This window comes from Thalia democratica, chromosome 7, assembly GCF_965202585.1.
Source record: "Thalia democratica chromosome 7, ktThaDemo2.hap1.1, whole genome shotgun sequence".
NCBI classification, from domain to species: domain Eukaryota; kingdom Metazoa; phylum Chordata; class Thaliacea; order Salpida; family Salpidae; genus Thalia; species Thalia democratica.
Window position 1 is genome coordinate 49,147,604 of NC_139171.1, and position 15,960 is coordinate 49,163,563.

General features: G+C 25.8%; 1 protein-coding gene across 2 annotated transcripts; it reads left to right on the top strand.

The window, feature by feature from the left end:
- Positions 1-1,297: 1,297 nt before the first annotated feature.
- LOC145840370 (DNA-binding transcriptional regulator BolA-like) lies at positions 1,298-11,126 on the top strand. Of its 2 annotated transcripts, XM_082947614.1 has the most exons (8): positions 1,298-1,351; positions 1,864-1,879; positions 3,693-3,799; positions 4,266-4,401; positions 4,751-4,869; positions 5,125-5,211; positions 5,707-5,833; positions 10,237-10,376. In XM_082947614.1, exons 4-7 carry the CDS (start codon positions 4,344-4,346, stop codon positions 5,818-5,820), a joined length of 378 nt encoding a protein of 125 aa, XP_082803740.1. In that variant the 5' UTR covers positions 1,298-1,351; positions 1,864-1,879; positions 3,693-3,799; positions 4,266-4,343; the 3' UTR covers positions 5,821-5,833; positions 10,237-10,376. The 2 variants fall into 2 exon arrangements, with proteins under 2 accessions (XP_082803740.1, XP_082803738.1); XM_082947612.1 differs by lacking the exons at positions 1,298-1,351; positions 1,864-1,879; positions 3,693-3,799; positions 4,266-4,401; positions 4,751-4,869 and having other exon boundaries at positions 5,197-5,211; positions 10,237-11,126.
- The last annotated feature ends 4,834 nt before the right edge of the window (positions 11,127-15,960 follow it).

Sequence of the window (15,960 nt, forward strand, 5' to 3'; positions counted from 1 at the left end):
ATTTTTTAGAAATTTGAAGTTTATTCTAAGTTAGTATTACAAATACTATTCCTTCATGTTTTGAATACTGAAAAATTTCAAAAAACATTACAATAACCCCATGTCTCAATATCTTACCTAATGAGAAAAAAAAATCTGGAAAACTAAGATTATCTAAATTTATTTCTACTTGTTTTAGAAAAATGGAAACATTATTTTAATTATTGGCTTATTATTATGGTGTAACTTCTTGATTTCTTGACAATTAAAGTAGTAATTCAAGAAAACTTACCAAACATAACTAAGCCACAAGCTGTCTTTAACGGATTTTTGAAATTAAAAATAATTAAATATTTATTTGAAATATAAATAGAGTAAAGTTAAATAACAGTTGTTAACATTTTTCAATTAGTAGTTTTTTAAGTTTAACATAAATGCCCTTATAATTTAGTGAGTGAGTTATACTTATAGAGTACTTCAGATAATTTTTTTTGATAATATCCTAGAATTTAGCTTTTTTTCCATAGGTTTCTGTAAATTTTTTTGGAAATTTTAGCTCAAACCCTGTATTTAGAATAAACTAATACACTAAAACTCTTAAATATCTTAATACACAGTTTTAAAATTAAAGGATATGTTTGATTCAGATATGGCGCACAACTAAACATCTAAAATTTCTTTTATGCTTACAAAAGACAAAAGTTTTTAATTATAGTCATTACTTCTCTTTAATCAATATTTAATTTCCACATGAAGTAAACCATAACACTGTGTTTTCATATAATAAAACAGAAAATAAATGATTTGGAGAACCCTAAGTGTGCTATCCAACTTAGTTTTTCATCAAAAAATGCATTTTAGTATTTTATATTTTTATTTTTACAAATACAAAGCCAGTTATTCTATTACGCTTAATTGTTTTGATATTATATTTAATAGCAAAGGTTTGACTTTATTTTCCACTATCTATTTATCTAAAATTATCCAAGTTTCTTATTTAATCTTTTGGGTTTGTCAAAGTTTTTGCACCTTAAATTTATATTTGATAGCTGCTTTGCAAATATTAACTTTGAATCGTAACTTGACAGTTCGAAAGTAATTAATTGTAAACTTTATGTAAAGTAAATATTTACAAATTAAGCTATTTTTTGGTAACAAACATAAACTTTTATTCTTTTATGTTTTGCTTCAAATTTAGATAACTCTTATTTAAACAACCTTTAATCAAAGATATTTGTTGCTTTTTACATATTTACAAAATAAAATTATCTAACAAAATGATTATGAATATTTTTGTTTTTCAACAATAAATATTTTTAGACAAAAAATTAAAAAGTTAGTTTTTGGCTGGAAATGTTCTTAACCTTTAGAGGTAAGTTTAAAAGTATTTAGTGTTTTTTCAGATTTAAGTTGAAAAAAAAAACTAATTTGATTTTGCATCTCGGTTTTAAAATAATATTAGAATTTTGTAAATTTTTAATTATTGTAACTAAAGTTTAACAGTTGTAAAAAATCACTTAAAGGTTGGCTATTATAAAGATTTTTTTTATTTTGTTGTACGTTTTTATATAAATTCATTAGAAACTTATATTTTAACTCAACAAATTATTGAAACTATAACTAAAAATGAAATGTAGTATAATAAATTTTGAAAACTAGTTTTAAACCTTATGGCTTATCAATATTTTTTTTTCCTGATAATTTAATTAGGTAACTCAAAATTAAAACTTAAGAGTTTACAAAAAGTTTGCAAGCTTATCACTGTTAGTACAGAAGCTTATTTATTGGTATTGCAAAATAAAATGAACTTTGTTTTTCTTGCAAAGCATATCTTAAAAGCATAATAAATAAAATAAAATGTTATTAAATTTTTATTTTTTACAGCCTTAGCAAAGCCAACGTGAGTTTTTGTTTATTTTTTACATATTAATAATTACATTTTAACAGGATTTTCACTTACTCAGTCTAGTTTATATTTTTTCTGTTTTTTTAAAGCACAGGCCAGTCTGAAGCATTTTAGCAAAATTCAGGCTAGTTTGTCAGGTTTGCCACTTTACCTGGAAACCTTGAAAACCCTGGAGTTTGACAATTTAGGCAAAAAACCTGGAAAAACCTGGAATTTTAACAATTTTCACATGTTTAGTAGTGAAATTTTGATTTGACTCGTAAATAGTAAAATATCATATAAATAAAATTTTTTTGTCTTCATCAAATATTTTTTATTAAAAAACATATTTAAAGTAGCTTTCCAGTATCTTTTAAATGTTTTTATACTACTTAACACAGTTTCTTACCTTAACTTAACTCTAAACTATAAATAGACCCAAAAATGTGTACATTTAAAATCCTGTAAGAAATTTTGAAAACCTGGAAAAATTTTTGAAAAAATGAGTGGCAACCCTGGTTTGTATACTTATTATTCTAAATCTCAGACTGGTTTTATGAATTTTAAATCAAAATTTCTTAAAAGTTTTGTTTGTCACTCTTGAATTATTTTATATTTTTTATTATGATTTTTTTAAGTACTAAATTTACTTTTTTTTTAGTTTTTGGCTTCTACTATATTTTATTAACTGTTTTATAAACACAGGCTGATTTAGACTAGTTTGATGTCTAAATCAAACATGGCACAATAGTTTTTTGTCACTCAGGCTGACTTTATCCTCAAAGTAGTGGTAACAATTATATTAAATTTCACTTAAAAAAAATTCTTGTATAAATATTTATCTCTAGAAAATTACTTATTTTATTTAAATTGTTTACACAATTCCCTTAAAAATAAACTCACTGTTGAAAAACTGTAATTTTTTTTTTATTGCATTCAATCATAGTCTTTTTTAATTAAGATTTTAGAATGTCAATTTAAAAAATTTGTTAACTGTTTTAAGTTTTATAACTTCGTGAAAACTTTAAGTTGCTAAAATTTTAGTTTTTAAATGTTATTAAATTTTAATGCACTTATTTATAATTTGTTTTGCTCCCACGTTTTCTAAAATAAAAAAATAAAAACTTTTAACTCACAGAAACTTACATTGAAGTCTTATATTAAAAAAAAAAGTATTTATGTAGTTTAAAATTTATTAGCAGTAGTTGTGTTATTTTATTTTTGTAAAAAGTACCTTTCAAATGTTTTATTATATTTTAATTGATTTAAAGTTGTTACAAAAAAGAACATAAATTAAGTTATGAATTTGCTTTAAACTTAGAAGAATATAAATTTGGTTAAAATCATTTTCTTTAATTTTATTAGTTTGCATTTAAAATCATACTTGAAGTTTACAGGGTATTGCCACTTTACCTGAAAAACCTGGAGTTTGAGATTTTAGGCAAAAAAAAAACTGGAAAAACATGGAATTTGAGAATTTTTGAAAAATACCTGGAAAAACCTGGAATTTCGAACAAAAAACACTAAAAAACCCGGAAAAACTTGGAATTATAACAATTTTCACATATTCAATAGTAAAATTTTGATTTGACTCAAAAAATCTATCATATAAATAAAAAACATATTTTAAGTTGCTTTACAGTATCTTTTCAATGTTTTTATACTATCTAACACATTTTCTTACCTTAAACTTAACTTTAAACTAAAAATAGACCCAAAAATTGTACCTGGAAGAAATTTGGAAAACCTTGAAAAAATTTGGAAAAAACAAGTGGCAACCTTGAGTTCATCTTTTAAGTGGTTTTTAATGCATATTTTGTATGAACAGACGAATTTTAGTGGAGTGCAAATCTCTTTCAGGTAGCGGAATCAAAAGACTTTACAAACGAGATCGTTTGGGACCAAAAGCTGTTATTTTGCGCTACGACCCAGTAGGTATGAAAAAATTAAACACTTGTTTTCGCCTAATCAAATGAGTTTATTATCTAATTTTCCTACTTGTTTGTTTGCTAAACTAACCGGCGTTTCTAAAAAGTAAAGTTTTAAAAGCTGCGCATAGAAAATCTGCACACATTAAGTAATTCACTAAGTACCTTAGTGTATATATGGTTTTTTACGTTACTCAACTTACTGACGGAGAAGAGCTGATTTAAATAATGCAAAGTGCTAATCTGCGTTGGTTTGTAGACTTAAAAAAAATATTCATGGTAGCTATGTCTGTAAAAACTTAATAACAATCAAAAGAAATTTGTAAATATAAAATTGTGTGACTAAAGTTATTCATTACCATTTTATGATTAGATTAAATAATATAATGTTACAAGTAAAATTTTGTCATTATTAATTACAGTATGATGAATAATAAATACATATTTCACACTTAAAAAAACTTTGTTTTTAGTTGATCAAGAAGTTCTGTTTGTAGAAACCCGCAAAGTAAAGTCTTTGGCAGGATCTAAAAATAGAAAATAATCGTTTTATGTTGAAAGCAAGTATAAATCAAACTATTTTCAGAAGGTTTATGGCTGGTTGTAAAGGTAAAAACTGTGTTTGTGCTTGATTTTAAATACAATTACAACATTGTTAACAAGTCAAAAAGCAGTTTTGCTTATTGGAATAAAGTGTTATGGTTTACTTAACTTTTAATAAATAAACAATGAGTTATTAATTATGTTTTGGTGAAAAGTTAAATAATGATTGATGATTAGTCGTTTTATTGTTTAAAGAATCTGATATCCCAACAGTTGTTTTTTGGAAATTGTTGAATTTAGTCAGAAAAAAGTATTTTAGTAATAAATCTGTACAAAAGTTATACAGTAAAAAAATATTTACAATCAACTTCCATTAGTTAAAGTAAATATAATAATTGGTTTGTATCCAACAAAGGTCCGATCCAATCTATTATTGAAAACAAACTGTCAAAGTTTTTCAGTCCATCCTATTTAGCAGTCGTCAACGAAAGTTATAAACATTCAGTACCAAAAGGTTCCGAATCTCATTTCAAGGTTTGCACTTGTTTTAGGTCAATATTTGGTAAAAATATTTTATTAATCTTTAGTAAATGTTATTTTGTCAATACTTATTTTTAATTAACCCGTATTAAATTTTTATAAATAGTTTTTCATTTTTTTAACCTATCTCCTCCTAGACAAGTTATTTATTTAAACTACTTATGTACTTACTCTTAAATTATATTAAGTATTAATTTTAACTTACACAACTTGTTAAACAGTATAAAAAATAGTTTTTATTCTCAACAGGTAGTTGTTGTTTCAGAAGAATTTAAAGGGAAATCTTTAATTCAAAAACACAGGAGTGTCAATCAAGCTTTATCTGAGGAACTTAAAGTACTTAGTTTATTCACAAACTTTTATTTTTGAACAAGAAATAAGCGCTTTTATTATTGTTACCTATATTCTTATCAAGTATATAAACTAGTTATAGCAAGGCTACATTGTGTATTTATTTTAAAAATAAGAATTCTCAAAATCAATAGTCATTTTTCTAAATCAATCAAGTTTTTATCTTGTTCAAACTTCATATGCATTGTATTAGTTTTATAAATTTTCATGTAAAACTCAAATTACGTTTGTTTTGATGATTGTATCTAATTTTGTGATTGATTATTTGTTTCAAAGAACAATAATTTTGCTGTATAAAAATTTTATTAACGTTGAATTTTTTGTTAAAAGTTTCAATCTAATTTAAGTATGTTTCTACAATAGCTTTAAAAATGGTTGATAAAATCAAATTAGTTTAAGTTAATTTGTATGGTATATAAAAAACAAGCTTGAAAACTAAAACCCTGCATACACCTATGCTTCATTGCAAATTTTTACAAGATTATACACGCCTTGGCCATACAAGCTCACACGGAAGAACAGTGGTTGAAAAAAGGCGGGAAAATTGAACCGACTCCAAATTGTCTCGGTGGAAGCAAGTTTGATCAGAAATAGTCAATTGTCCAAGGTAGTTGTTCAGCCACTAAAAATATAGTGTAATAATTTTTTCAAATACTTGCGCTAAGCATTTGCAATAGATATTGTTTAACATATTTTTTATTAAATTTACTGTATGTTTTATTAAAATCTTAGTGTAAAAATATTGGGAGCTGATCATTTCTAACCTGTTCACTTCTAACCTAATCATTTCTAACCCGATCACTTCTAACCCGATCATTTCTAACCCGATCATTTCTAACCTGATCATTTCTAACCCGATCACTTCTAACTCGATTACTTCTAACCCGATCATTTTTAACCTGATCACTTCTAACCCGATCATATCTAACCCGATCATATCTAACCCGATCACTTCTAACCCGATCATATCTAACCCGATCACTTCTAACCAGATCATATCTAACCCGATCACTTCTAACCCGATCACTTCTAACCCGATTACTTCTAACCCAATCATTCCTAACACGATAATTTCTAACCCGATTTAATCCAATCATTTCTAACCCGATTACTTCTAACCTGATCGTTTCTAACCCATTCTACTTGTTTATTTTATTTATTTTTTAATCTGGATTTCATGCAAAAACAAACTAGTTTTAATAAAATTATTAAAATAATTTATATTTATATTTTTAGTTTCTTTAAAACTTTGTGATTTTAATGTGTTATGTAAAAAACATTGTTAGTTTAAATTATGATTTTAGTATTTTATTTACTATGTATGTTTAACTTATTTTTATTACCTAATTTTTTGATTTTTCAATTTACACATAAATTCAATATTTTTCATAATTTCATAATTTTTTGTTCTTTCAATCTACTTTAACAGACGTTTTTAGTTAGTCATATACAATTCACTAAATTGTTTACTTAACAATATTTTGTACTCTTCTTTGTAGGATTTTAAAGTAAGCAGTTATAACTATATTTAAGTTGGATCTTATAGTAATTCACATAACTATCAATTTTTTAAAAGGTAAACAATTACAATTGTAATATTAAGATACTAAAACTTTATTTATATTACGGTCTAAAAACTACATTGTAAGTCTGTTGTATTGTTGCTGACTAATGTATTAACATTTTATAGTAGGTTAGTTTAAAGTATCATTTTAATAACTTTTACAAATTGTTATACAACTTGCATAGGTCTATTATGATAATGAAATTCAAACAAAAGTTAGGAGAAATTAAATACTTTTGTCACATTAAGTGGAAAAGCATGACTTTTAAGTATAACCTAGATATTAAAACAGTTATGTTATATAACAAACCGCATAAGTATGTTACGTTGATTTACCGTCTTGATTTCTTATCATTAATAAATTCCTGCTTAGTCCTAGTGCAAAAAAAGTCACTAATAATTTATCAGACATGTTTATTTGTATATTAAGTCCGAGGTTAATCAAATCTCGCCTAAGTAATCTTCTTTAAAACCTTTACTCAAATCTATATAATATACAAAGTGTTTTAAATACGACTTAAATTAGTACTTTAGTTGACAGAAATTTCTTTAAAACTTACTTAACTATGAACAGTTTAAATAACGTAAGTAAAAACGAAAAAATTACTGAAAAACATTTTGAAATAAAATAATAAATTAAGGCCATAGGGGGGGTCCAACATTTTTTTTACAAAAATTAACTTTGACTTTTATATGAAAGCTTTAAGTTCAAACTACAAGCCAGTTTTTATAGAATTTAAAAATATCATTTAACTTTTGAGATATTAAAGTTTTTGTAAAAATTTTCCAATATAAACGTATGGACTGCAAATTTTTTGGGGTCAATTTTCTTGGAAATTTATAAATTCACTAAAAATCTATCTCCTCCTTCATTTTTCAAGCAATCTTCTTCAAATTTCCAGGAAACGTTCCTTATAATAAAAGGAAAAAACGTTACTTTAGAATTTTAATAATAAAAAAAATAAAAATTTTATCACAAAAATTAAAAAAAAAAGTTAAAAAATTAAAAAAAAAAATTTTCAAAAAAAAAAAAATAACAAAAAATTTTTAATTCCAAAGTAACGTTTTTTTGTTATTGTATAAAGATTAGACTGTGAAAGTTTGAAGAAGATTGCTTGAAGAATATAGGAGGAGATAGATTTTAAATGAAATAGTCTTTTTTCGCTGTTTTAGTTTTTCCTTCCCATAGGGAACCTATTATGCGGCCTAACTTTGACTGGTCATATCTCAAAAAATAATTTGAATTTTCTAAAACAATAAAAAGCATTTTGAAGCTTAAAAAAACTCTATAAAATAAGATCAACTTGTAAAAAACATGGTTTACCCCCCTATGGCCTTAATTATAGTTAAATTAAGTGTAACTAGGAGCAGAAGTTCATAAAAACTCCATCAAGTTCTTTGTTTCCTTTAATCAACAATTTTTTCAAACGACCATTACACGCAACATATTTACTTTTTATTCATTACAAAAAAGCCAGCTTGAAGTCTATTGACTTTATTCTCCGTGTTTTTTTGCACCTCTAAATTTCTACAAATGTCATGATTTTTTTCTTTATTAGAAATTAACCTGTATTCTTAATGTGCTTTAGACTTTAAATTTTAAATTTAGTGATTAGTTAATGCACTTAAATTTTTAATTTTTTTTTACAATTGTCTGTACCTTAATTTCAATAATGTTTATTTTAATTGTATTGATAATGCTTTGGCAAAGAGACAAAAACAATTGATAAAAAAAAAAAACAATGAAATGCCAAACGGTTGCACAAATATACAGAACCTAACTCTAAAAGTCAGGATGTGTATATCTTGTTGATATTTGAACAAGAATAAATTAAATTCATGAGCTTTTGTAGTTTTTTTGAATTCTGAAATTCTAGTATGTTCTAAATGAATTTTATAAAAGTAACCTAAGTGGCTGCACTAAAATCATAGAAATAACTTACTAAATCGTCTCAATATGTGTTGCGGAACTATGAAAAGAAGGTTTTTTGTTGAAAATAAATCGGAAGTTAATTTTAAATTGAAAGATTGTGTAGCTGTGTTTGGTTTTATTGGAAATCACTGATCGGTGAAAGAATTTATGTTAAACTTGCTTATTATGGAATTAAAACCAAGTTTGTTAAAAACCTTCTCCTTCAAAGCATAAATAAGTCAATTAGTATAATACTAAAGTGTTGATTTCTTTTGCTGTTAATATATAAATATTAGATAAAACTGTGTTTTTGGTTTTAAGGTATATACATTTTCGTCTCTTTGTTAAGTGTTATTCAGTTTAAGCGGCCCAGATTTTGATGCCTGGGTCTAGCGTAGGATAACAAACTTCCAATAGCAATAAACATCAAAAATTAAATTTAACAAAAGCTATCTTAAAATTAAGTTTTATTTTATAAAAAACTAAATTTCATTAAAAAAAACAACATTGTTGAGATTAGTTTGTTTTTAAAACAAACCTTATTTTAAAACAATAATAAATAAACATGTTAATACAGACCGAGTTAATAATTATCGGGTTAGAAACGATCGGGTTAGATATGATCGGGTTAGAAATTATCGGGTTAGAAATGATTGGGTTAAAACGGGTTATAAATGATCGGGTTAGAAATGATAGCGAATTAGAAATGATAGTAAACCAAAAATATTAAAGTGCAAGTTTGATTTGTTTTTATTTAAAAGTTTTGCAGTAGTCAAACATTTTTAACTAAATGAAAATGTATAAAATTATTATCACTTCAAAGCTATTTAAGATTATACCATAGGCTTAAAAAAAAATCATTCTATATAAGATAAAAAATTACGTTTTTCTCTTAGCCTGTAATTGAATTATATCAATTAGTTTTAAACAAAAAAAAAATTAAAACAATGACATATAGCAGCAAATATAATGTAGCTAAACATAATTTGGTTAATTTTTTAATTTCAAACGCAAATTAGCTATACGGTTTTGGTCATTTACTAGCAAACTATATATAATTTTTTGTGTGCTACTTTTTTTATTTCAGTTAATAAAAAAGTTGTTTTAAGTTATGGCCGGGGTTGCCACTTTACCTGAAAAACCTGGAATTTGATAAATTATGAAAAAAACCTCTAGTTTTAACAATTTTTACATGTTCAAGAGTAAAACTTCCATTTGACTCAAAAAATCTACCATAAAAATAAAACATTTTTTTCATCATCAAGTTTTTCAAAATTAAAAAACACATTTAAAGTAGCTTTACAGTATCTTTTCAATGTTTTTATACTATTTAACACAGGCTCTTACCTTAATCTTCACTTTAAACTAAAAATAGACCCAAACATGTGTACTTTTAAAAACTTGGAAGAAATTTGGAAAACCTGGAAATTTTCTTGAAAAAACGAGTGGAAATCCTGTATAGTAAGTGATTAAAAAATAACTGTATAAAAAAAAGAATTTTGCGGATTTACTATTTTAATAAATTTTTTCACAGATGTCTTCCCTGTTAGAAGGAGGGGACCAGAACCAACCGCAACTCCCTCAGTTGAAACAGTTCTCCACCCAGGTGGTTTCCCCCGACTGCAGCGTAGACGTGCACGTCAGCTCGTTCCACGATCGCGACCTAGTCGTAGTGACGTCATCGCGGAAGCTCGGCACCCTTGTCAGCGTTGACGTTGTGACGTCACAGAACCGGCCTTCCACGTACCAGCTGAACGTGTTGTTCGGAAAGGACGACGAAGCGACGTCAGTTTTCGCGCGAACCCTGGCCCAGGTGATCGACAACTTGAGGAAGGGGAACTCCCAGCAAGCTGCTCCAGGCGCTGCGAAGCCCATTTTGTGCTGCGTGGCGCTGAAGGAGGGCGAGTTCGGAGTTTCGAGGAAAGTCGTGGAGGTTCTGAAGGCTAAATGCGACGTTTGGTGCTGAAATTTTGCAATGTTTGATTGTGAGTAGAAAATAATGAACTTAGTTTTTTGTTGTGTGGTTGTTAAAATAAAATATGAAATCAGTTAACTTGTGCTAGTCGTAGAAAACTGTTTTTAGAATGTTCAAGTGAAAATATATGTATTAATTAAAAACTTTAACTTATAAGCGAATTTTGTTTCTTGTGTAAGACGAAAATTTAGTAAATGTTGAGAAGTTATAGAGCTAAACTAATATTTTAAAATAATTTCAGTTTACATTATCAGCTTTATAGTGCTGTCAGCTTGAAATATGTTTTTTAAAATATATCGAAGTAAACTGGTGTACAACTTATTTTACAACAATTTACAGTACTTTAGTGTAAATTGGGTCTTTGATGATAAAATAAGTAAATGTGTCAATTAAGAAGCAGAAAATATTTCTGAATACGTTTATATCTTGGACTTATTTAGATGTTTAAAAGTTTTAGTGCGACCTTTCAAAAAAATAATTTTAATCTTGGATAAAAATGATATATAAAAACTGTTTTAGATAGATTGAACTTTGCTTTTAAATTTTTTATACATGATTTAACTTAAGTTATATATTATTTATTTATTTAACACTTAAGGTAATAAAAAGGTGAAAATAAGTCAAATAAATATTTTTATCTAAGTCCAGTAAGAAAGTTTTTTGGTAAAATATGATAAAAGTTTATATACATAGTAATATTACTCTTAATAAGTTTGTTATTCATGGAATTCATGCACAAATTATTGAAATAAACAAGACTGACGAGGTACGGAGTAGGCAACCGCTTAGTAGAAATCTATAGCCGCGACGTGCTTATTGTTTTAAACAGCTTTTGTATAACAAATATAAAATAAGCTCTAAATTTATTTCTCAGTACACAGAAGAATTGTCATTTAATAACAAATTTGCTTTTAACTTTTTATTTATTTTATAGTATATTTTTTAAAGTCATGGGCCCACAAAAGTAATTTTTAGGAAAAATGGTAACTCCTAAACTGTACGATCAACTCTGTCTAAGTTCTTTGAATGTGATAAAGAAAACCTTAGACAAATTATAACAGAGCCTAAGCCTGAACTTTCGTATGCCGTGAGTCAAGCTCAAGTTTATATAAAGGTTTTATCATATCACTTTGATCAAACCTTGTCAAAATAAAGTAAACATGTTAATTAAGTAGTTCTAACCCAACAAGACGAATATGTATCTTAACGATTTATCACTATTAGCTATTGTATTTGCACTGAAAATTGCCTTAAATCTTTTTATTAGTTTTCTCCACACCCTTTGTCATATGTTTTCGATATAATGCCAAACTAATTAATTCAAAACTGAACCGGAGTGATTTAAACTTTAAAATTATAACTTAGCTTGTAATTAAAAAAAAAAAAATAAGTAAGCTAATATATGCTGGTTTTTTCAACAAATAGTATTTAAAAACTTGCAATTTTTTTGTTCTTGGATCATCCACAGCACAATACTCAGTATAAATAGCTTTTGATACTTCTGTAGCTTTAAATATTAAATACTGTAATGAAAAATATGTAAACAAGCATAGTATTAAGATCAAACGTAGTCTAAATAGTATATTCTTCACGTAAATGACAATGTAAAAAAAATCTACTTTAAAAACACAAAATGTATTATATAATGGTGATAAGTTGTATTTATGTTGTAATAACATTTAAAAAACAAAAACTATTTTATCAAGACTTTCAAGTAAATGTCTTATTTGAAGGTTAAAATTTTTAGCCTAGTACTTTAAAACAGCCTTTTTTTAAAGTTCAAACAGGTACAAGCATAATATATTTTTACAACTTAAGTTTTAAGACAGTTGGGTTATATTATTAAGTAATATCTAAGGTAATCAGAAAATTCTAAATTACAATATATAAGGTTAAGCTATAAACTTATAAATTTTTTTAAAGCTTTTTTTCACCAAATCAAAAATTTATAAATATTTAGAAAAGCTTACACTGGTATTCACTATATTTAATACTACAACTATTAACATATCTTATAATATAAACATATCAACTAGGCATATAACAATTTAGAGCAGGGTTTCCCAAAGTGGGCGATATCGCCCCCTGGTGGCGATTTTAGTAATTCGGGGGGCGATAATTAGTAAGGGGGCGAAAGGGTGGGCGATAACTAGTATGGGGGCGAAAAGGGGGCGATTTTAAAATTTTGGGCTGTCATAAAATTTTTACTTTATATCTTGCTATTTTACTAATTTTAACTTGCTATTAAATATTTGACCCTGAGGTAAAACTTAAACAAAAAAGTTTATTGTGTTTATGTAAAATATAGATAAAAAAATCAAGTACTTATGGCTCCTACTTTCATGTTAATTACATATATTTTCTTATTTAACAATTACATAGATCATAGACGATCGGAATTCCTCTACCTATTTTTAACCTGAAATATATGTTATTTAGGATCATAAATGGTTTGTAAAAATCTATGTTTTCTATATTAACTAAACCTCATGATACTTCCAATTGTTTTTTGAAAAGTCATTAAGTTAGACTAAGAAATAAAAATATACAGGGTTGCCAATTTACATAGAAAAACTTGGAATTTGACAATTTAACCAAAAAAAAATCTAAAAATCTGGAATTTTTAACAATTTCAACATATTAAGTAGTAAAATTTCGATTTGACACAAAAAAGCTATCATGTAGATAAAAATATAGATCCTTTTCGTGGCAGATCTTTTTGAAGTAAACGACTCACAGGAAACCTTCTCAGACTTACAAACTGGCCTTGAATTTAAGGTAATTTTTTCTCCAAGAACGATATGAAAGCTTTTGGACTCAACAAAAACTAAGGCAAAAGTATCCAATCATTTGAGAGGAATTTAGATTGTTGTGTATAGTTTTTCCTTCTAGCTATGTTGTTGAGAAAGCTTTTAGTTTAGTTATCAACATCTTGAGCAAAATATCTAATCTAGATATTTGTAAATGAGGTGACTTGAGGCTTTATTTGACTGATTTAGAAACAGATTAGAAAAACTTGCAAGAATTCATGAACCTCATCCTTCGCATTATATTAGAATTCAGTAGCAGACATTATTTTATGAAAGTTTTATTTATTTATTTGATCTTTTAAAATACTTCTTATTTAATCTAGTTTGTATTGTATTTAAGTAGTCTTTTTATATTAAAAGTTATTCTAAGTTACTTATTCTATAACAGGTTTGCATAATTCCTGATAAATATTAGTTACGGTAGACTTCCTCTTGAGTTCGCACTTTTTAACCAAAAAAAAAGTTCAAATTTATATTTTCTTAAATTTAACTTAAATAAAGTCTATTACTAACTAAGTATTAATAAAACAAAAAATACACAATATTTAATAGCTTATATAGATCTTTTTTTTTTATGAACGTTTGTTTTATGTTTTACTTGATTTCATGTTTATTCATAACGTTATTGCATATAACATATTTAAATTTATCATTTTGTATAAAAAATGGTAACAGTTTTTGAGTTTAAACTTTTTGATTTTGTTCAAAGTGCGAACTGAAGAGGAAGTCTACTGTATTTATAAAATGGTTTATGTTTTAACTATGTTAATAGCTTTGTTTTGACCTGGTTAATTTTGTAGTTTATATTTGTCGATTTACATTACACTAAAAGTTTTTATAGCATAGTGGTTAAAGTATTTGTTTGAAAGAAATTTATTTGACATATTTTTGTTATTACTTCTTTAATCTGTATAAATAAAAAAATCTTGATAACTATTAAAGATTTTATTTCATAATAGATTATTTTGGCTTTGAAAGAGTATAAATTTGAGGTCTCTATTTGAAATGACTTCAAATTTTTCACTTAAAAGATTTTAAATTTTTTTTTCTAAGCTGAAATATTATTGTTAAAAAAATAATATATTAAGGATATTCAAACTATTAGTACAACTTTTTTTTGTTTTATCTTAATTCAAAATATTTGGACAGTTAAAATGTGTTGTTTATTTTAATAATTTTTCCTAGCTTTTAATGTTTCACTATTTTCCTCTGTTAAATAATTATAGGCTGATAGCTAGATTAAAAATTCATTTCTAAACAGAATTAAATAAGCCATCAAAAAGACTGCTACAGTTACAAAACAAAATTTTAACTTAATTAAAAGGAATATTCTCAGAATTAACTGTAAATTCTTTAATTTTTAATTTTCAATTTAAATAAAGAAAAAAATGTTGTTAGAATTACAGTTTTTTATTTTAAAGGATATCTAAAATAAAACACTATTTAATGATATTCTACTACAAAAAATATAGTTCAAAATGTTTAAAATTAAATTTTTAATTTTACAACTAACTTGCTTAAGTATATCTTAGCATTGAAATTAATAATTTTACTGCATTAACAGAAGCTATTGATAAAACCACTTTTCATGAGATAATAAGCTAGTCGGTCAAACTTCCTAAAACTAGATTAGCAATGGTGTTTTAATATTTATTTTACTATGTGTAAAATGATCTGTTCATTCTTTTATAGTTTTTTAATCTCAGGTATTTAATTTTAAAACATGCCTATTTATAAAATAATTTAAGTATTTTGTGCGGCTTAAATAAGTTACTTAGTATTCACTTCTAAATGTCCGAAATTCGTTAAATGAGAGATAGTTATAATGTCAGATTTCAGTTAAGATTTCAGATGGGTAGCGTACGGTCCAGATCCAATCAAACTTCGACCCGCTAAGTAACTTGAAAACTACTTGTGCAAAATAAACAAAATTTAGTTTTTTGATGCTTATGATTTTGAAATACAGTTTTGGTTTTCAGTTACTTTAGTATTTCCTAGATCACAATAATAGTAAATCATTTTATTACAATTATGCTCGAGCTTTTTAATTTTCTCTATGTTATTTTTTTAAATTATGCAGCCTGCAATTACATTTTTTTAACGAGTTGAAACAAGAAAAGATTTTTTAGTAAACATGAATTGCTGACTACAAAAGTTGTCTACCACAACCCTAAAAGTTTTATTAGTTTCAAAACAGTTTATATTTAATCAGGATTGATTACTGATTAAACAAGGCTTTTTAAAATTTAAGTAATTTAATACACTTTACTGGGCAATTAAGAAAACAACTGTAACTTAATATCCCAAGCCCTGTAAACTACTTTAAACACAGCCCAAAAGTGCGTGCATAAGAAATACCAGACTAAATTACATATCGAACACAAACTTTTAGGCTCAAAAGTTTGTACTCAAGAGAAAAACTACAATTTAAAATCGTGGGGGGCGATTATTTTTCAAATTTCTGAAAAGGGGG

Excerpts from the sequence above, each read along its gene's own strand:
- LOC145840370 (XM_082947612.1), top strand. The coding sequence starts at position 10,237 with ATGTCTTCCCTGTTAGAAGGAGGGGACCAGAACCAACCGCAACTCCCT.